Source organism: Atractosteus spatula, chromosome 7 (genome assembly GCF_055471065.1).
Source record: "Atractosteus spatula isolate fAtrSpa1 chromosome 7, fAtrSpa1.hap1, whole genome shotgun sequence".
Taxonomy (NCBI): domain Eukaryota; kingdom Metazoa; phylum Chordata; class Actinopteri; order Semionotiformes; family Lepisosteidae; genus Atractosteus; species Atractosteus spatula.
The window spans coordinates 11,145,068-11,169,209 of NC_142712.1; the positions used below are offsets into that span (position 1 = coordinate 11,145,068).

The 24,142-nt window shown below is 34.8% G+C and overlaps 1 protein-coding gene across 1 annotated transcript in view; it reads right to left on the bottom strand.

Moving 5' to 3' along the window:
• The window catches only part of dync2h1 (dynein cytoplasmic 2 heavy chain 1), a 149,057-nt gene that overhangs the window by 15,288 nt on the left and 109,627 nt on the right, over positions 1-24,142 (bottom strand). The window contains exons 85-87 of the mRNA XM_088921156.1: positions 12,055-12,171; positions 5,906-6,115; positions 2,431-2,520 (exon numbers count right to left, since the gene is read on the bottom strand). Of these exons, the coding sequence (XP_088777282.1) occupies positions 2,431-2,520; positions 5,906-6,115; positions 12,055-12,171 (417 nt within the window). The remainder of the gene's footprint in view (positions 1-2,430; positions 2,521-5,905; positions 6,116-12,054; positions 12,172-24,142) is intronic.

The window sequence follows — 24,142 nt, forward strand, 5'->3', positions numbered from 1 at the left end:
AAAGCACTATCTTAGTCAAGGTCAGCATGTTCAATTCAATTGACTTCTTGTTATCTATTTATTTTTTTTAATTTCATGCATCTTTTAGATTTTTAATGCATATGAAAGACTGAATGGATGCTGCCAATCACACAGGATAAAACAGGAATTATATGTTGTGATTTTGTATCTCATCATTTCCAATTAAACTTCTATATACTTTTAACAATAGTTTCACAGACGCTGATTAGCAATGCTCTGCGACTACCTCATTTCAATTTTAATAAGCCCAGGAGTAGTGTTTAATAGAAAGCTAGTGAAACTAGCTGTAAATGTTAGTCTTTAAGCTTAACAAAACCTAAACCTCCTTATTTTAATACTTGGAAAAGGAAATGGACTCATAAAAATGTGTTTTTCTGCTTCTTTAATAGTTAATGAAGAATTGACAAATGAACCGATACTGCTTTAATCCCTTAGGTTGTTCAGGAATTTTGTTAAAAAGGTGTGTAATCCTGACATGGATTAATAAAATATTTCCTAGCTGTGCATGTAATGTTACTTAAACCTGCTTGAAGATGTGCTGTGTTCATAAACATCAAAAAATGACTGCACAATACTGACTGCTTTACCTGTTATAAAAAAGCTGCCCTGCCCCTTGACTGTCCAAACTCATCAGGAGACAGATTAACGTAAACTATTTATCCTGATTTAAATTTAATACACATAAAAGCTGCATACATACAGTACTTCACCAAAAGTCCACAGAAGCTTTTAATATCCAAATGTATAATTTGGGTCTATATATTATGGCTGAGGTACATTATATATTGGATGTACGTTTTATTTCAGGTATGTTTTAGGTAAATTGTGAGTATCTTGCATAGAGCACCTTCATGTTCATAATGTGCCAAGGACAATCACTACAAATTATGGGAATGACTATAAACTCTTGCTGTTTCACAATGCTGAGGAAGCTGAACCATCTAGAGAGACTTCTAATTTTGTTTTTTTCCATATATAAAGTTAACAAACAGAATTGTTACTACAATAAGTAATGATATTTATACCCATAATATATAGTAACCACATACATGGTGTACACAAAACTTTTATTCATCACTAAAGAGGATTTGTTTCCACTGCTGGTAATTATTTCACAAAGACATTGTTCTCCTTAAAGTAGAATGTTTGTTCTTTTTTTCCTTCCTGTATTTTCTTTAGTGATTTTCACTAGGCTTGACATTCAGAAGGTTACATTACCTGTGTCCAATCAGCTTTCTCACTAAAGAGGTGATTTAGTGCTTATGCAAGTCAAAGTCATTTAAATGACTTTAAGGAATCAAGAAATGTATTCAAAAACAATGCACACAATTCTTCCAACTGCAAAGACAGGGGAAGTATCCATGGACTGAAGAATTGCTAATGTAGTGCCCTAGGAAGGGTGACAATATGGATAATATGGATAAATAATTACAGAACAATAAGTCTGACTTTGATTACAAGTATAGTTATATAAAGAATTTTTACTAAACTATAGAATCACCTGTATAGAAAGAATGTCTTGTAATTTCTAGGATATTTGTAGGGATTAGTCAACATGGATTTAGAAAATGAAGGCGTTGCCTAACAAACTTGTTTGATTTTGTTAAACAAGCAACAACAGCAATGGATACACACCGAACACATGATATGGTATATTTAGATTTTTAGAAGGCCTTGGTAAAACCATAAAAGATGCTTAAATTACAGGTGGTTGGCATTCAATTGATTAATATAAAGAGAGAGTAGAGATAAGGTGTGAATGTTCAAATATAGGAGTACCTCAGGGACCTATCTTAGAACCACTGGTCTTCTATACATATATCTCAATGAAATAGATTCTGGAATGGTTAGTAAACAATGTCATTTTTGCAGGTCATACCAAATTATGAGGCTAAGTGAACCCTGTATAAGCAGCAAATCAATAAAAAAAGATTATGACTCAAAGACTGTCAAATGACATTTTATGTAATAAAGTGCTGGGTTTTGAGTGGTGGTAGCAAAAACAAACTATAAATCCAAAAACAAGAAACAGTGAACCAGAAGAGGCTACCCGAAAGAAATATATTCCAAAATAAACTGCCTTCATAAATAGAAATTTAAAAAAATGATGTGTCTGACTTACAGGAAATTTGACTGCAAGGTACTCTGGCCATTTTTCCTGGGTTTTTATACTTTGCTTCCATTATAGCAATGCCAAATGGTTTGTCCTATTAACAGACATTACTTTTCTTTTATTTAACTTTGCAACAAATCAGAAAACATGTCTAACAAGATATTGAACATTATGTTACTACAAGTTTATCCTTTACAGACAGTACTTAAAGATACATTTTTAAAGATGAACATAATTCTATGTGCCGTCTATTTATTGAATGATCACCATAACATTTATTGAAGACTGTATTTTACCTGTATAGCAAGTGCTCGTGCTACCACTGCTCTGAGGTACTGCATAGGATCTTCTGGGCCTTCCCACTTGCTCTGCCAGCTCTGTGGACACTGAATAGGAGAAACAAAGGTTTTAGGAGTGCACCAAATTGACCTTTTTGAACTTAAATATGACGGCCCCATAGCCCCTGTTCTGAAACACATTTAAATTGTTTCATGGGTTTCATTCATTTTAATTTTTAGTAACAATATTATAATTTGAGGATGGGAAAAAAATTAGCAGTGCTTTAGTACTGCTACGTCTTCCATCTAGATGTTTGCTGTATGTACCCCACTCACTGCAAGGTCCATTTATACCCTGGAAGGATACCCTGGCAGCCCATGGCTGGACACCTGCATAATACAATGGCAGTAAAATGTCAGGTAAATTGAAATCAAATCAGACTAAATTTAAACTGCTATAAAATTGTTGTTTTTAGGTGGCTTTCCTTCATGGCATATTAAGATACACGGTACATATTAAAAAGCAATGGTGATATTGAGGGAATATTACAACAAAGCACTATGTCACATCTGCCATATACTCTTCTTATCACAAAAGAAACCAGGTTGAATTATAAGATCACATTTTGCTATTGTCTAAATCTCACAGGCCAAGCAAAAAAACCCTACCACAATTGTTCATTACATTAAAAATGCAAGTAATTAACATGGATAAATGTAAATGGTGCAACTAATAAGCAAAGTCTGACATTTCAGAGGAAGTCATTAATCAGCTGTAACTCACTGTGAAGGTGATATGTTTTGACTCTGGTCACAATAAGGTTGAGTTGGCTGATACCAGTTATGCACTGCATACAGTAAATGGAAAACAGTTTCATTGATGCCTCACAGCATATCATCTTTTCAATTGTAACAATTATTCTCTAATTAAGAGCTGTAATTCAGTAAACTTGAAGGGGTATCCTATTTCATATGTGGAGTCAAGAACCAGCTTAATGCAAAATAACCTGGATATGCCTTATATTTTCTTAAAGTAAAAGTAATGAATAAAAATGTCACTGCAGTACAGGTCATTATGAATTATTTCTGCTTATTCAATAAAGTTGGTCTTTCTGGCAATTATGATCATACTGCAGGATGATACAGTATTACAGCAAGGTAAACCTGTAATTGTCCCTGAAAGCAATACATTTAGCTAAATATGAAAAAGAAAAATATTTAAAGCTAAAACTGATCATAATTTTCCACCTGCACGAAAAGGTCAGCATCTGTCAGAATATAAATTAGTCTAATGGAATTTGACAAAAAGCCCCTCACAGAGATGTTTTACATGTTTCAGCTCTGAAAGCCCCCTGGTTTCCACCTGGTAAATGAATTATGCCTCTAGAATAGTAAATAGTTTCTCATTATGTAGCATCACTGAAGAAGCAGAATCAAGAAATATATATGGAAAAAAAAATGTGTAAGGAGGAAAAAAAACACAGGGCAAGCTGGCACACAGATGTGAGGTGAGAGCTCCTTCAGTGCTGTATGGGCTCAATCACCCAATATTTCTGATCATATTGTTAAAGAAGGGGTTAGTGCATATTTACTTTTTACATTTTGAAAGATTACAATAGTATCGTGCTCACTCAGTGTTAAATAACTATTGTGTCTTGTCCCATACAGTAATCAATCAATCGATCGATTGATATTTTACACTTACATAATGATTTGGACACTCTACTCAAGCAGTTTACTGGTAATGGGGACTCCCTTCCACTACCACCAATGTGTAGCCCCCACCTGGATGATGCGATGGCAACCAAAGTGCGCCAGTACACTCACCACACATCAGCTATCAGTGGGGAGGAGAGCAGAGTGATGAAGCCAATTAATATATGGGGATTATTAGGTGGCCATGATTGCTAAAGGCCAAGGGGAATTTACTCTCCTCGAAATACACCATAGTAGTTTTAATAACTAATCAGTACCTCTCTTTTATGTCTCATCTGAAGAACAGTAGTCAACTTACCTGGCTGTCAATTATTATGCAGTTGACGACCTATCAGAGAATCATAAGCAACTTTTGATCTGAAAATGTGTCCAAGAAGCTTGTAGGAGGACCTCTGCAAATCTAACAGGAGCTACAGTATACACTATATAGAATTTATAGCCTGGAAAAACCAGCCCTACAAAATAACAAACCCCAGTATCTGTATTTAACTGGACTTCCTGTGACTTGCAGTAACAGAAAGCAATTTTCCAATTAACTTGGAATGGTGGCAAGTAAGCCGGCATGTTTTCCTTAACACATTCTTACTATTAACGAAACCTTCCTTAACAGAAAGAAGTGCTTTATTTTGAACCTGCTAGCTCTATCACCATATTGAAAGGAAAGGAAAATGAGATATGATGGAGGGCATGAGTTATTATTTTTTTACGAGAAGAACAATATGCTTTGGTAATTGCATTCATTGTTATTTGATACAGTAAAACTATTTTAATTTTCATCTATTTCTCTAGATCATACTGTATTGAATTTCCAGTCCCTGGATGACGTGAGGAACAAAAAAAATTCAAGAGCTTCATTTGTGATATTCTCCACTGGAGTGAAGCTGTGGACTACAAAAGTAGTTTTGAATGATTATTTCTTATCCCAAATTATTTTAATATACCTACATAACAACTTAATTTATCCTCCCCATTCCAATTTAATGATATCCTTCTGTCTGAATACCAGACATATTCATTTTTAAATGACGTGTTCAGATATTTTTAAAACTCTCCACCAGTTTCTTGAGAAACTGAAGCAATTCCCTTCTCAATTTTGAGAAGCTCCACCAAGAAACATCAAAGTATTCTCTTTTCCAGGGAGAATGGGAAACTAATTTCTTTAAACTTTCTTATTTTCTTGCTTAAACCCTTGAAAAGGGTAACCACTTTGAAGAATTTTCATCTCCATTCACATTTCTTAAGACTGCTAAACGCTGGGTAATGAATGCTAACCTGGGATTTTAATTTTTTGTCAGCAACACATGAAGCCAGATTAATTCAACATAAAGATCTAACCACATCAGGATTTATCTCTGACTTGGAATGAGTCTCCGACTTGGTCAAGTCACAGAGCAGCTGCTTTCCAAGTGCTATAAAAGACATGTTGGACCCTCTCATTTACAAATAATGTTGCATAACAAAAGCCCAGTCCCCTGGGCACCTTATCCTACTTTAAATTCAACGCTTAAATTCACTTTTTTCATGGCTGTATTTGAAGTCGGAGTGTTAATAGAGCTGTGGTCTTAATCCCTTCAGCTGCACAGCCATTCACCAAATCCCTTTAACAAGGAAAAGCATATCTCTAAATGGAGTCGATTAGGATAATTAAGAAGGAAGTAAACAAAAGAACATAGCTTACACTATCATTTTTTTTCCAAGAAGATTTGACTGTATTTTTTTGGGTGTATGTAAGGTTCCCCCTCAACCCCACCAAAACAAAAACATCTCAATTTCTTACTTCCTGGTTCAGTAAGGCTGTGGCAAGTTTCTGCACTTCTGATGTCAGCAGAGACGTGCCCCGTATGACTTTACTGAGAGCTGCCAGGGACTGGTGGATACTCTGCACTAAACGAATGGCGTTGAACTGCTCCAGGATGATGAAGGACAAAACAGGGGAGGCCTGGCTCTCACTGGGAGGTGCTACCTTCTGATGAATCAGTGAAGAACCCTAAAAAAGGTAAAAATCGCATTAATCACAAGAAGCCTCAGCTTACTAGCAAAAAGAATATTTTTTAAGAACTTATTTTGTGACGAAGGAACAGTTAGATTTTTATTCCACACACAATTGTGTCTGTCAAACTCTGTGGTTTAATAAAGAAACAAAATAAACACTTAACAGTAACAAGTTTTACAACAAAATGAGTAATTACCTAAAATGACAAATAATGTGTATAGTATTTATAGAGATCTGCTGCATTTGGTCTCTGTTGCAAAAACGATGCTATATATCCATATTGACGCAGCTGAAGCAGCAGTTATATATTCATCTAGAGGAACTACAGCCTTTGTAAGAAAAATTAAATTATAGCTGTAATGTTCAAACTTCTTTTGAAGAATATTGTGAATGTAGCCTAGGCTCTCATGTCAATTTTAATGGGTGTGTAGGGACCAAAAAGGAAAGTAAAACTCAATTTTTTTCACTATTATGCTTTCAAATAAATTTAGAACATTCCCCCTCCTTTTCTTTTTCTGTAACACTTTCTATAGATGAGAAAACCCGGGCTCTGTTCCCTGGCACTGTTCATTACCTATCATCTTCATAATGTACCACTCTCTCTCAAGTGTTGCATTAAAAAGTCAGAATTGTACCAGTGAACAGAAATGTGTCTTGCAGTGCTGCTCCTCTTTATTGGACTAGAAGCAATCTGGTCAGACAATTGCCACAGTGCACATGTTCTTAGATGTTCTATCACAGCAGTAACCCAGTGTAACAATCAAGTGACCTGTCATTAACAGTATTGTTCATTTAAGTAGAGCACTTCTCACTCAGTGGTTGAGCTGCTCCAGAAGCAGTGGTTTTAGAACGTTATGTAACAATTTGTTTAAAAACTGTATATATGTTGTAAACGTCTGCTCTTATGGTTTCTTTCCTCTGCTGCACATGTGTAACTCTGCAATGTCTTCTTTTGAACGCAGTTATAATGGCTTTAATATTTTCAGTCAAATTGCAGGATCATTTGCTGGAAATATGTTCTGTATTCTGTATAAAGCCACAGTGGTCAGATCAACCATAATACTACAACAACATTTAATAATGAGCAATGTGAAAAGAATGTTGGTGGAGTGTTTTTCAGAAGCAATTTTACCCCAGGCAATTATAAATCTAACACTGCAGGAGGCAACAACAAACCTGACCTCCATGATGGCTTCTCATTGATCTGACCAAAACATTTTACAACTAAAGAAATAGCAATGGTAGATTAAATGGACCAATCCTATAGAGATTTGATGCAAAAATGAGTCAAACTTTGCAGCTGTTGCCCCTGAAAAGACTGGGCGCATGACAAAAACATTGATTAAACAGCTACAGTAGGTCCTCTTTCTTTACATTAAATTTTCTGCTGTAATGAACAAAGAGGAATTAGTCTTCCCTGACTGTAACTTAATTAACTTCATCACATTTATTTTTGTGATTGTATTTTTCTGTTTTTATAAGAACATACATATATTAAGACATCTATTACCACTTTCCAATTCAATTCAAAATACTTTATTCCCCTTTATACATTTTAAAACACCAGACAAAAACCATGATTAAGATATAACTGCCAAAATATAGCAAAATAATTTACTAACTTTCTAGTGCAATAACTAGGGTAAAATAAACAGGTGTCAATTTCACCTAGGAAATTGATTACTGAGTTGCAGTTTGATCAGGTTCTCTACATTCTCTTGTATGAGATATGCTAATTGTGTTTGTTAGTGAGAAATTGACAGGGACCACCAATTAATTACAAAGTACTTAGATACCATATATTCTATTAATAGCTCTATGAGCAATTTATGTAAAAGGCCTCCTAATTTTCTGCATCATTTTTATTCTGCAATTAGGCATTACAGGGGTTTTATAAGCTTATACTGTTGTTAACATTGCAAATAATGAAGCATTCTTCTTCAGAAATAAATACTGTAATATTCAATCCTTTTGAGATTGTATATTGCCCTTAATTAAGGAGGAAAACTGTTAATTAGGTTCTTTGTCTAATGAGAAATTAACAGATCACTTAACATTTAAGCAAACATATTGCTAAAAATACTTAAGGGAAAAAAGAACTAAATGAAAACATTTAGCTGTTTAGAAATATAACAATAGATTTAATATAAACAGGATGTGCTTTATTTGTTTGTTTAAAAAAAATAAAACTAATCTAACTGGATATTTTTACAAGGTTTTACAAGGTTTTTACAACGATATTTACAAGATTAAATAAATACCATAAATATTAGGGCTGTGAAGTGAGGTTTAGAGTTTCACTCTATTTCAGGACTCATCAAGTTAGAACTCTATCACTATCCAGATCACTACCTTATGTCCAAGAAGGAAAAAAAAATCTCTACTACTTTATGTTTATACTTTCGTACTTGTACAGATACTGTACTTTTCTGTTTCAAGATGCAGTGTATGGATTACTCTTAATTAAGAAGCTTGCTAAATATAGGCATGCTGTGCATGAAAAAGATGCCATGCTGGAAAATATGAAACACTCAAGATATAATCAAGATATGCAAATCAACATAAGTAGACTGAATTGAAGTACTGCTTGGAAAGCCACATTGAAAGTGAGAAACCTCATTTAACTATATTTAATTTCCTAATATCAAGGGAAGAGTTTAACTAGAACAAGAATAGGCAATTTAATATGATATGATCATATTATTTTCTTTAATAATAAAATGGTCGTCAAAAATGATCATTTACAAATGTCAAATAACAAGAGAAAAGAGAAATGAACTTGATCTGAAGTAAATTAAATCACTAACTCTTACGTAAGTGATGGTACAGAATAGAAATTCCTCCTAACCACTCAACATTTAGTCATAGCACATATTTTAAACCAGAAAACACAGGAAGCTTTCCAGATTTGACACATCTTACGCATGAGCAAAGACATTAGAACAAAAAGCCATCGTTGCCTATTAAATATAGACATACTGCACGAGAAAGAAAAGTTTGAACAGAGTGGTAAATAAGATATTTCAAACTTATCAATATGAGTCTTGAACCCATCAGGATCAATCATAATAAAATATTAGCACACTCTTGGTGAGAACTGAGTGAATCCCCAGACACCAACAACATGGTTGTGTGCTGTGAATTCACAATGAGTCATCTTAGGTGAGTACAATCGCATTAGGTAACTCAGACATAGCTTTCACTTCAGTAATTTGCTGAATGTAATTAACATGAGGTTAACACAAATTTAAAAAGCCCATATGAGAAATACAGTCTAATGTTGTACAAGCTGCTACAAGCGGAACTAAGAGACCTTTACTGAAAATAAGTCTGAGAAAGACACAAGAATGCCTGTATTGTTTTTTCGCTTGCATGTTTAAATTTTTGTGTTCAAGAGAGTACTTTACAAATATCAAAGGGGCCGATGCTGCTTGAGGCACCTATCTAAACCCGGTTTATCAGCCTCATAGTTGTCATTATTACTATTGATGTTATGCAACCATTATTGCATTACAGAAAGGCCTGGCTTGCTCGGTAACTGGCTGCTGATTATGCCTGCAGACCTGCGCCAGAGCATGTGTGTTTCACTACATAAAAACTGCCCCCTGGCATCAGTCGCGAGCATGACCACTGATTCTTAATGTCTAAAACATTCAAATTCATTAAAACCTACTCTGATAGTTTATCCTCCCCACCATAGGCAGGCTGCTGCTTGGACAATGAAACAAATTGTTATAAGGAAATCTTCAGAACAGAGTGAGAGCAGATGAAAAATAGCTTGGAGAAAGTATTAACAGCGTTCAGAAGAAGATTAACAAAAATGGAACCCACAAAAAATCCAGACACTTCAAACAGGCTTGGTCAGTGTTCAGTACAAGCTCTTACAAGCATATCTGTTCACTCTGACTCTCACCTGTGCACAGCCTGTAGTGTCTTATTAACTGTTAACAGATTGTTTATGTAAATTTTACATTAAATGCCACAACATATATACACATACATTAAAATAAATATTAACATAACAGAAATGCACAAAACATAAATATTAAACATATATTCAACATAGAGCATTAATTTAATTATAGCAATAATTAATTTAACTACAGTATATAAAGGTTAATCAACAAATAGTGTGGCTTATTAAGGTAATTTTGCACACCTAAATTAATTTAGGTTTGCCACAGCAAGGGGTTTAAATATGTATATAATTGTGACTTTTCCTTTTTTTCTTTCAATTAAAGAATTGGTTCTTTCTTTATGTTTTGCTTTCAATGTATGGAGTAAGTTGGGCACATAAATATTAATTTGTACAGTAAAAAGAAGAATGAAACAAAGATTAAGTTTCAGTTTTGGTATTTCGCAAGTGCTGAAATATAAATTAATACAAGAAGCTTTTTTGACAGGCAGAGCTGTACTTTATAACCTATCTTGGCTACAAAAAAGAAAAAAATACTAATTAAATGTTTGAAATTGTAAGTCTTTTGATTTGATTGTTTATGTTATGACGTTGGTTGTGTTTAAAACAGACCCGGCACCATGGGGGGGCAAAAGGGGGCGTCGCCCCCTCAACTGAACTGCCCCACCCCCTCAGTTTTGGACAAAAGGATTTTTGAACACTTTTGCTTGCTTAACTTACGCCCTAAAAATAGTTGTACTTTGTGAATGGTCAGATAACTACACTAATCCCAAATTCACAGTTACTACATCGGACTGTTTGATGTGCAGGACGGCTATACGTCCAGGAACAGCACATATTACACAGTGTCTACGTTATTGGGTGTCAACATTATTACGATCTTGTTTGCTCAGGTGGACCGATTCCTTGCAGTAGTTTATCCTTATACTTACAATCGTTATACAACAAGGACTGTAGATACAGAAGTTGGTGCTTTCTGTTGGTTTTACAACTACTTTTTCTTAACAATTCAGAACCTCGTTACCGTCGATGTAGCTGCAAAAATGAACGCATGTGGTTTTTTGTCGCTCCAGGCAATAATAATCGCAAGAGTGTTGAGGAACGTGAAACTGTACTTCATTGCTAAATACCAGATTGTTTGTTGTTATCTTCTATCATGAAGCATCAGTGGCAAGGTTGTGAGATTTCACTTGGGTAGTTGCAACGGCTCTATTTCAACCGAAATTTGACTGCTCTCCTCAGAATTTCAGACGCCTCCCTACAGATTTTTCCCCTGGCGCTCGCCCTGGTTTAAAATATTCATGATTTAAGAGTTAAACTGTTTTATGTCACACTTCAACGAATCTTGATCAAAACCATCTCATTTATACTCTACCTCCTCACCCCTCCCAAAACTGTTCTCTTAAAGTTATACAGTATATAAGATAATACTTTACCTACTCTAATTTTATTGTCACAAAAAAGTATATCTGAATAAGGGGTACAAGAGAGGGATTATTATTCTTTCAGACTCACAATGCAACCTTGCACTGTTGTTCTGTACTTTTTGAAAACTTGAAATATCCTGTAAAGCCAACTGAGCAAACAAAGTATATTAGTAAGAAAAATGACATTGTGTCATATGGGAAGGAATAAATTTGGAAAAGAAATCATCTTGCAATTGAAAATAGAGACATCCATCTTGGTGGGCTCATTACTTTAGCTGCTAAATGACTTATTAAGGGTTTTAACATCTGCAGTCTTAAATATATTTTAGTCTTCTAATACTCAGTTTAGCAATTAGAATAACAATGAAAAAGAAAACAAACTGCTCAATATAACAATAATTTACATAATTTACAACTTTATGGTAAAGACAAGTTGTATATGCTGTATTACTTTGTATTTTAACGTGGCAGTGGTATTGTTTCAATATTCTAAAATAATGTATCAAAGTGAAAACACATAAACAGATAACAACTACATAAGGAAAAGACAAAAAAAAGCAATCTGTCTTTTCATCTGTGTGTAATCTTACCTGATTAAGTTTCTTCCACAGGTTGAGGATAGGGGAGAGCTCATTTGACCAGATTTCCCTATCAAACTTAGAACCTGCAGTGATGGATCTGCTCAAGATTCGCAGCTGAGAAATCACCTGGTAGAATGGAGAAATGGGGACAGGACATTAATGTTTCTTTATGAGCTTTCATTGGACAGCATTTTAAAAAGAAACCACTATGTTTAAGGAAAATTGCTCCAGAGTTGATCATTCTGTGTACTTTTTGTTCCTGTAGATTACCGGATAAGAAAAAAAAGTAAATAAAAAAATAAAAAAGTACATTCTCATCCAATGAAACTCTGAAATTACATTCCTATTACTTCAAGTTATAATCTCTGATTGGTTCCAGAACTCAAAAATCTGCACTCAAACACCCAAACATCACCTTAATTTAGCACAGAATGGCACCTAAATATGAAAACATAATATTCCTGGTTATTTTTTCAAGTACCATGCTTAGAACACCCCTGGTCATTTACAGTACAGTAGTTACACTGAAATGATTCTTGGCAATGCTTTATGAGCTCATAAGAGTGAAATCTACCCTCTGTACATTAGAGAGGGACTCTGCACATTATACTATAATGAAAGATAATTAGTGACAGAACACACTTAAATATCTGAAATTTAGTAAAAAATGTATGTGTTTCTTTAAAATGACATGATTGCTTTTTATTGGAACTTGATTGAGTTGGTTGTTTTGTGGTACAAGATACAGTGACCTAAGTGCAAAGCATGCCGTTGCCAAAATTATTTCTTTTTTAACATTTAGAATTGACAGTTACATTTGTTAAAGCCACCCAAGTTGGAATAAAGAACTTTATTCATGTCTCAGCTTGAAGCTATAATCCGCACAATTACAAACAGGAGAATGACAGACCTACCCACATTGGAGTCACTCATTTTTTAGCATGCAGCAGACAGCACAGCCCTGCGCTGTGGGGGGGGGGGGAGGGGGGAGGGTAGCACACATTGAATGAGAGCTGCATTCATAGAAGCCCATACCCCCCCCCAGGAAACCACAGGAGATGGGGTGGAGTTTACGGTTAATCCTGGATGACAAATCCCACTTTACCCTCAGTGGACCTTAGCCAATAGTGCACCACCTTATGGAGCATCCTTGTCATAGTGACATGACTCATACCTGTGATTATAAAGCTCAAGCTCAAGTTGTGAAGGGGTGAGTTTGAAAACTATTTTCTTCCTCATGTTTGCCACTAGAATTACCTGGTTAATTAGTAAATAAGGTAATCAAAAGGTGTTTAAGGCAACAGTGGTGCTTAAAGAGAAATAAGATAGTCAGGCCTTGAAAGATTGTTCTACTAGCTATTTTTTGATTGATTTTTCCACTCCTCCAAGATTCATGAACACGCAGCATTTCATTTTCTTTCCTTTCTCTGATAAATTATTTTCATTTGGTTCGGCTGAACCTTACACTAACATTCAATTCATCAGACTTGCCTAAAAAACATCTCTCTTCCAGGTTCCTCATTCAGGTATTTCAACTATCCATTAACTTTCAACTACTGTACATCATGATAAAATAATTAAAAACGTTTTATAACCACTGACCAAAATACACTAACACAAGAATGGTGATAGCAAGAATACTATTAATAAATAGAATTTATTAGTGTTATTATTGCAACTGATACTTTAATTTTAATCAGATGATGCAAGAGTGATTCAACTGATTTTAAGTATACAGTAATTAATCTCATGCCAAACTAAGCTGGAAAAAAAGAAGACTGAGGTAAGGATCGTTGTGCTGTTTGTAAAACTGTTGATGGGTTAAAATGCAGCATGGCTAAGCCATTCTTCTACATTCGTACAACATTACCAGGGTCCCCCGCAGTTGTTCTTAACCTATGAGACAACCGGCTTTCATTCCAACTAAGCTCTTCATCACCAGTGTTAAATGATGCCTTTAACTGATCTACTTGCTTGTTATGGATGTTATATTCCTATCTCTTTGTTCAATATTAAAACATATTGTTTCCAGTTCCTTCAACATAGAGAACTTTTAAGCAGTCTCTCCTCAGCTTACTTATTAAGAGGCTAAACAACTCCAAGCAGAACACAAAGTGGTCCCCTAGGATCAGGACCAACCACCTAGATTGTATTCTAACCTTAACTGCAGTGCAATGTATACATGTGACAGGGGGAGACTGAAGGTCAAACAAAATCCAGTGTGAGGGTTATTCTAACTGGCAATGACAAATGAAATCAAGCAGAAGCCCTGTTTGCAATGTCAGTTTGTAACAACCTCCCTTAATCTGAAGAGGTCTACTATAAATTACATCACAATCAATAGGAGAAACATTCAGTCACAGCTCTTTTTTGACAGCAATTCTATCCTGAAATCTGAGCGATATATTTGTTCAGAGCTACAGATGGAAACCATAAGAGAGACATGACTTAAAAGACATAACAACACAAGAAAACCACCACATAACACCGCACATAGACTTTTAGTTTTTTTGTTTAATGATTTATGTATTAACACTAGTTATAAATAAAATTCAAATTATTTTCTCTTACAGTACTTTACATTTAGGGTGGCACAGTGGCCAAGTCGTTAGCACTGCTGCCTCGCAGTGCTAGTGACCTGGGTTCAATTCCTGGGGTGCTATTGGAGTGGAGTTTGCATGTTCTCCCTAATGTGTGGGTTTCCTTCGTGTGCTGTAGTTTCCTCCCACAGTCCAATGATATTCTGGTAGGTATACTGGCTTCTGTCAAAATTGGTCCTGCTGTGAGTATGTTCACGTTTGTGTCTGTGTGTGCCTTATGATGGACTAACATCCTGTTCAAGCTATATCCCTCTTTGCACTCAGTGCTTCCCAGGATAGCCTCCAGGACACTATGACACTGAACTGGATAAGAGGTTTTTGAAAGGGATCTAATGATGTCAAGGGATTCAGAGGTTAGGCTGTCCAGTCCTTCACTGGCATCATCAACTGAGGAAAGGGCAATCTTTTTATAAACTGTTCCTTCAGAAGCCACATGCTTTTTTTAGTAAAGTCCCAGAGTTTAAATGTTTTGTCTGGTTGTGAAAGAAGAAAGATAACATGGGCCTAGGCACTGCCCAAAATATAACAGAACCGTGTGACCCATTGAAACGTGAACTAGTGTATGACATCTTGTGATACTGAACACCTTTACATAGCAATGGCAGAGTAACAGAAAAAATATAGTGAAATTTGAATAAGTCAAAATTATTTCTTCTCAGTGTGTCGTACAGCATCACTTAAAACACACCTTTAGCCATTGTAACAGCCTGTGGGAGACAGATTATACCAGTATACTATACTAAGGACAATAATTCACATATTGATGTTTCTTAGAAGGAGGTTTGTCGAACAAATGTATTCTCCATCCATGGAACTATGAGATTATTTTTTTTCTTAGGAATAAAACAAAAAATCTTGTCAATAAGGTGCTTAGTTACATAGCACAGATTGCAGTTCTTTGGTCATTAGCAGTGCGGTGCACACTCGGGTCTAAAAGAAAGCCTAAAGCTTATGGTTTCTTTCCACTGACCCTGCACATTTTAAAATTAAAATACAAATGAAGTTATGAAGAATGCAATAAAATGCCTAATCTGGAATTGCTTTTACAGCTTGATTTTCTTACACAATAAATTAAAATAATTAAAGGATGCTCAAAAAGCCAAGGGTACATTCTATATCACATTAAGGACAGGTAAACAAAGATTTACAGGGACTGTATCTCTGGTAGCAATAAAGCTCTAGCTATGCAACTTGACAGTAAACAGGTAATAAAACTGGATTGTGAGAGTTAGCTATATATCTAATAGTATAGTTCAATGCTGCTTGGAATAATGGTTTTGATTAAACTGTTTATTAAATCATGTAATCAGTGATATGTTTATTTTTCACTGTGAAAAGCTCTATCTTTCCAGCTTTAGCTATATGACAGTTATGTTTATATTTACCTGTGCAATGTGGTTATTAATAAGAAATCAAACTAATGTTAAAGTACTTATCTACTGCAGTTACAAACAGACAAATCATGTTTAAAAATAATACTCGTCTTTCTCCAGAAAGACTGATTTAATGGTACTTTTATTTTAAAAAGTGTGACAGAAAATTGTTCTTTTTGCTGTAAATCTATTTATGGGAGTTGGCATACTGAAGTATCATACACACACATCACTCTCCATGAAAGACGCTATGCAATGCACTTAAAACACTCGCTGATGTGATAAAGACATTTCATGCATTATGCCACTTTAATGACATCCAATTCTATTAAAGAAAATATATGGGATAAATTACAACTTAAAAAGGACAACATTCAAAAATTTCTAATCTACTCAGTAGACCCTGAAATTGACAAGGGAAAAAAAAATCTTTCAATTTCTTCAGAAATTGCTTACATTTGGGAAAAAAAAACTATTAATGACACTTGTCAGTCTTCTTCATTATTATTGATAATTTAGTTTGCTTCTGATTTATAACACCACATCCATAGTATCCCAACCATATTTTTTCCATGATTACTATTGGTTTGATTTTCCACTCTTTCCTAAATAAGGATCTTTGAAGATTAGAAAGATCTTCCTACCCACACAGGTAGGATATTAAATACTGTATGGATTCCAGAAGTATAGCTGATAAGCAACAAGACAGTTAAGAGCTGTCTGTTTATACTGTATATAAGCTGCCACAGCAAATGCAATCTTATGGCTGTGAGCTCACTATTTGTCACAAACCAGGACTGCTGCAATCCACATTGATGTACTAAGTGTAGAGTATATTTCAAAATATTTTCAGTATACATGCTAATGTTTAACATCTTCCCAATCTATCCTTTCTTCTTCTTCAGCCATCAGCACTCTGCCCTTTGTAATAAATGTCATATTTCATTTAAATTACATCTGCCACATTCTATAGGCAGCTGGGCTCTCAATAACCTGAGCAAAGATCAGATGCTCTAGTGATTAATACAAAGAGTAGTCTAGCTCACAGCTTCTGCTCTTCCTTTCTTTCTATTTTATGTGCTGTACTCAATGACAGTTCATTGTTTAAAAGGACACGATGGCAGTCCATGCAAGGACATTACTCTTGCCTTTTATTGCTGCCCTGGTGCCAAAATGTGCTGAAATTGACAGTGGCAAACAGCAAAGGAAATTAATCATGAATCAGCAGCCTCACAGAAACCACAAGCAACCTAGACGCCTCCACACTCTGGAAGTTAGTAAAATGCAATGCACTGCTACCACATTATCTATTCTGTAATGTTCCCCACAGATCGGAAATCACAGATTTATTAGCAGATATTAATATCAGGTCTCAAAATGACTTAGAGGTGTGATTTACAGTAAAGCAGTTAATTTGCTTTCTGAACAGTAAAAGTGTTTGTATTTCTTTTTGAAGGCACAGTTGCTACAGCGAAGAGACCTAAATCAAACTGCCATGATTAGCTGTGTGACTACTTCACATTTAAATATTTTAAAAACAATTATACGAATAAGACACATCTTTAGAATGTTAATGTATTCTGATTTGTCCTGAAAAAATAGAAACCAAAATAGACCTTTTCATCAAGTTTGAAACTGGTTAATACCTACAAACGACAGAATTTAATGGAAACTAGTATTATTGTGCAATGAAAATGCATTGTTGGACATTGCGGTTTCCGTTCAGTTGTTGTGGAATGTGCCCTGTTATAATAATACTGCTCAATTATTTAAGTAATTTAAAGTTAGTTTAAAAGGCTATCATATCAATTATTCTGTATAAAGGTGTACAGGTAGGAAGATGTCAGACTAAGAGGCTCTGGATTTTCTATGAAGCTGTTTTAGAATCCCACAGCGAGAAATACTGTAGAACAGTCTTGTCACAAAACATCCCACATATTTCAGAAGTAATACCACATACAAGTCTTACCACTCTTTCACAATAAATGTCTTTTTTCCTAATATACAGCTTTTAGATGTAGATTTATATTGTAGGTAACATACGTATACAGTATGTTTCACACATCTGCAGCTTTCAGGCATTTACAGAAAAAAATGATGATTTTAATTTTGTTAAGAACATGTTTCCTTTAGCTGTTCTCCAGCTGAAAAGTAAATGCCAAAGAAGCAGAAAGATAAGCATATTTAAGGTGCTTGCACTTCCATTTATGACAATCAGATGTTCAGCAATGAAATACCACATGGCAGATAGCAACTGCAGGCCCTCGGGGTGCCAGTTATATCCTCATATAACCCATAGGCAGATTTTTTATACAGTTTCTTTGCACTGCTTCACACAGAATGTAATCCGAATAGGAAAAAAAATAGACCTATAGATTTGTTGGCTTACTATTTTACCTATTAAAGTGCACACTACACTGAACCAAAATAAAAACGAATTGCACACCCAGAGCTAGACAACTAAGTTCTGATTGAACTCTTGTTTACAGTTGGTTTGACGTTTAGCAATTTCAATCAGTGTAATAATGTATTACATACTAAGCCATTCTAGTTCATTAACACGTCCCTCAAAAATAATATTCAATTGGTGGGAAATGACCCCTCCATAGCTACAATGATGCTCCACGGTGTTAAAAGCATTTATTCAAACTAATAGTTGATGGAAGCAATGCACTCAAACATGTGATTTATGACATGACTGAACACATTTTTATCTTAAAAGCTACATCTCTAACTCACGTAAACCTTTTCCCTTTCACCCTGATTTCTTCAGCTGCTGGATATGAGAAGGAAAGGTTAAAAAAAAAGGACAAAGTGATTTCTGCAAACACTGACACAGCACTGGCACAGTAGTTTCTACCCAAACCAGTTTCCACTCAGGCTTAACAATGCCAGTAAGGTCAACAATTTGGACCCACCAATGCTTTCCTCAGAGAATAAGCTTTATGGCTGATTTAAGGCAGACGTAAGCCTGACCTCTTGAAACACAGTTTGTGTAACTCTGACCTTTTTATTAAATAAAATGTCATGCAAAATTAAATGAATGTCTAACAATCACAGTAAGGTATTAAATATTTTATTTTTCAAATGCACTATCTCTGCCACTTTAGTCCTTTTAATCCTCTGATGTTTGAATTTCAGATGCCAGTAATGGCTCTACCTAGAGGTGTTTTCATTAAAAATGGGAAACCTGGCCACTTTCATAAATACTTTGGATAGGTCTGTGCCATTAATTAATCTTAATCTTAATTAATCTTAATGTTCTGTTTTTCACTGTTGCCCTGAATATAAGATCTACAAAACAATTATTTTATTTTCGTGTAAATACACAAACCCTAAATAAACTGTTTCCCAAAAATAGGTCACCCCTGGAGCAGTTGGGGTTAAGGGCCTTGCTCAGGGGCACAACAGAGTAGGATTCCTCTGCCGGCCGTGGGATTTGAACCAGCAACCTTCCAGCAACAGGCACAGATCCTTAGCCACAGTCCCTATGTTGGATGAAACATTTCACACTTTTTTTTAAACAAACTCCATTTATTATATTTCCCTGTGATTCTAAACCTACTGAAAGCTCCCATATTTAATTCCCAAACCAAGAATGTTTCCTACCTTCTTGTACTGTATGTCACTATAATGCACAATTTGTTCAGTTTTAAGAAAGGTTCTATGACATTGTGAATTATCAGGCAATATAAATGTAATTTTTCCCAAAAGGATCCAGTAAACTCAATATCACATTGAATGACCTTACCACTTCGGCAAAATGAGATTCTCAAACTTCTTGGATAGAGCACATCTTTAAAGTGTTCAAGTAATTATTAGAAGTGATGTGCCATATGATCAATCAACATCAGAGATAAGCAGCAAATGAAACAATTCTGAGGAACCAGAGTATACAGACGTATTCTTTTTTTGGACACTGATGTGCAGTAATAGGAAACCACTTTGTACAGTGCAGGAAAACAAGAAAAAAACAAATGTAATATTACACTTCTAAATAAAACAATTTAACTTAATAGAAACAACTATAAATTGTTCATTGGAAAAGTGTGTGTTAAAATAACAAAAAGCCAGCAAGAACTATTAAGTATATATAACAAAAGAAGCAATAGGTTTCTTTTTCCAAAACAGATCCAGTGAATAAAGTTCTATACTGTATTGTTATATCTTTAAGTTATTAAGTTATCAGGAAAATATTATCAGACCTGTATAGTTTTACTGTTTGTAGCTAATGAACTGCAATTACTTATTTTCACATTTTCAAGGAGTAAACAGAATTAGTTGTACTCATTCATGGTGAATACCATGACTACTCATCCACATTCATGGAATTGTGCATAAATAGAAAGATGGGGAAAAACAGCATTATGTTGCAGCTGAGAGATCAATCACTCACTACTATGCTGCAATAACTGTTGTTGATCTGAATTATGTTTATAATATATAACCAAAACAATACAAATCCATAAATGTAAACAGATAAATATGACCTGAACAGATTTAAAAGAAATTAACACCAATCCTTCTTTCTCCTTATTTCAAAACAGGGAATTAAAGCTTTAAAACTGCTTATTTAATTGCTTAAATACTATCTATAACTAGCTCACTTGGCCTTTTTTATTAGCTTTTCCAGAATATAAGCCAATGTAACCAAGTGGTCTTATGCATAAATCTAACTTTGTGTACCTTTATCAGTATTGTATTTTGCAGACAATGGTGATGAAGCAAGGCGTCTCCAAATACACTTAAAACTTGGAACAGAGCCCTTTGCTTATCAGGCAAAATCATCAGAGAGACGCTAGATCAGTGCTAACAAGCCTGTTCAAGGCAGTACACAAACATAAGAGATACTTTAAAATTACTGTTAAAAACACAAAACTGAAAATACACCGTAGATGGCAAAGGTCAGAGAAAATCAAAAGAGATTATGATAAAATACTCAGTGGTAGTAAGTGTGCAGGTTTTCCTGAGCCCTAATTACAAGGTAAATGTACTGTCTCTGCACCTCCAGACCCATAATTATCCCCTTCTACAATACAAAGCCACACTTGTCCATCTCTGCTGCTCCTGTGTACAATTTATCACCACTAAGCTTTCCCCCAATAACTCCTGCATCCCTATTTACACATACTATAAAGTTGTGACTTGTGTAAGATGCAGTATAAAACCATATAAAAAGATGAGAAATTTTCTTATGCTTATTGGTAATACTGGCAGCAGTCCATACAAAAAAAAAATCTCACTGGAATTTTTAGAGAGATAAAATATTAATACACTGTAGAACAGAAAACAGATCTATAAAATTGAAGACAACCACAAAGGATTTTATGAAAAATAAACAATTGTGTACAAAATGTCCAGCTCAACATATTGTCCACACTACACTCAAGTACAGTATGAGTAGAGCGGGGCCCAAAGTAGCAGCTGCCAAGTCTTTTCTTTATCTCTGTCTTTTAATAGTTTAATGAGGCAGAACCATCCACTGAAGAAGCAACACATGGGAGATTGAGCACGCATTCTGCTTCAGTCCTTGGCAGGACACGCACAAGATGAAATATCCCAAAGTGACAGAACTGGCAGACAGCAAGTGGTAGATTCTTTGAGAAGTGCACTTACAATGACTGTAACCATCGGTTATCTATGCATTCCAGGGCTGCCAGGTAGTTCCTTCATTTTTCAGGCAGTCACTGAGGTCAAAGGAAAAGTGGTCTCTGGAGCACAAACTTTCACCTCAGAATCAGACGTCTTCCTTGCAAATAAAGAAGTCAAAAACATGCATCGCTAAAGGTCAAAATAAAAATAGCACGATGGGAATTTAAATGGATGGCTATCTTTTCCTTTTTAGGTAGGGAGTAATTAAAAAAAGACATTAGTTTTTCTAAAATTCCTTGTTTGAACCTGAGGTGTAATCAAACTTCAGCAATCATGCTAAAGTGACCAAGATTGCAGATAAGAGCAAAGCTGTAGACACTTTTATTAGAACATTGCCATTACCTAAGGGTGAAGACACACTTCAGCGACTGAAATAGATGGAGTTTAACTGTGGTTTACTTTCTTCCTCTTCTCTTAGTTTAGCACAACTTGGCTAAACTGTTACCGACTCCAGAAAAGACAGTATCTTAATTATTCTTGCTGAAATTCTAGATGTAACTGATCAAGCTACCCTACCATGATTCATAGGAAGTATCAAAAAAATAGCATTTTTTTTATTTTCTCAAGGTGCAAATTAAAATACTGATACAAAATTATAAAGTGAAAAATTACTCAAATTGGATTTTTATGGCAACAATTCCAATTCCCTCATCAACACCCTTTTGTTACCATACAATGATTAATGAATGTTACATTAATAAAATGTAACTCTTTTTATCTTGTGAAGATTAGCTTTCAGACTAAGTCTCTTAGTAACCTGCATCTTTTAAATCCACTCTGAAGAAATAACATCTCTTCAAGCTGCTTTATTTACATAATCCATGTGCCACTTGCCTCTTGTATAAAACACATTTTACATCATTATTACGTCCATTATTTTGTAGTTAGAGAGCACAGTGATATAGAGAAATAAAACTCTTCCTGATTAAAATTTAATGAGAGTGAAGAAAAACAGGTGATAAATAGAAGAAAAATAAAAACACAATGTAAAATTTTTCATTAGAACACAGGAAAGATTGAGAGGAGGCCAGCTGGCCCATGGTTAATGTTTTTCCAATGCACTACCATCGAATGCCCTTTTCATTCGCTCCATATCAGTCTCTATATTTGAAAACAGGGCTGTGGAATAATTAATAATAAGAAATTAATAAAATAAAATTATAAAGTAACATTTTCTACAGGAAATATAAGAATAATTGTATATTTTTTAAGCATTTCCTACATCCCTTTAAATTAGACACTGTGAAGATTTATTATAAGGTATTGTAACATTACCACAATGCTACTCAAGCTCTCTAAAACCAATAAATGACAGATGGTTGCACTGCACTAATGTAAGTGACCACTACCCATTACAGAAGGTCTTGATAAATTTCAATCTGTCAAAGCCTTCATTATCGATGCCTGTAACCACATCTCTTTTTGAGTGCTTTCATTACTAATCATCATGCACAGTAATAAATGGCTTAATAATATCTACCTAGAGGGTAATCTCTGTGACAAAGGACATGGTATTCATTAACGTGTCCAGTGCAACACATCTAAATTAAAGTGCTCTATAGATCACATCACATCTGTAATGCACCAATACAACACAAACAGTGGAAATGTTTCTTGAAGATATGGTGAGGTCATGCTAAATCGCCACTTGTTTACAGCTTCTTTCTACAGATAGTGCCCACAGATGATGCCTGCCATCTCCCACTAAGTGTAAAGGTTGCCTAAAAAGCAATATAAGTAGTAAAATGCTTGTAAAAAATGATTTTTTCCCATTACTACTCATCTCCTATTTAAGTATTAGTAACTCAAGAGTCAAAAATGAAAAGGGAAAATACATTATTCTGTACCTTACAGGCTGTGTAATGGTATTTTTAAAAAGAAAAGATCATTGTAAAAAAAATCAAAATTTTCAACAATAACCTTGAAGTAATATCCACTTAACAGTCAGTTAACCATCACTTTTCCAGTTACTAATTGTAAATCTCTCCTTGAAACAGTCTAGTCATGAAATATATTACATGACTAGAAATGATTAGTCCAAACTCCAAACTTCCTTTTGTCAATAATAAGAAAGGCTGCTATGACCAGTAATTGCTAATCTGTTGGCAACTATGAAAACCATCTGTATGTTTAGTACAGTATAACACTAAGCACAGAACATTGTTTAAGTCTGTCTTAATTTTTCTACCTTTAGACAATTAAGATTTACAGGCATATTAATTTGACGATATAGAAAAATGTATTAATTATCTGACGACATGCATGCAAAACTACACTAAACAAGTCAAAGCATAGCAGGGTATACCTGTATCACTCTTCCACACTTGAAGATTGCTTTTTAAAGGTGTTTGGAAGCAGCCTCTACTTTTTTTTGTTATTGCCATTAACTTTGGCTCTGCCTGCTGGCAAAAAGCACTGCATTCACAAACAAAGCACTTCAAAACAAGAAGGTAAACAGTAAAAATCTAAGGT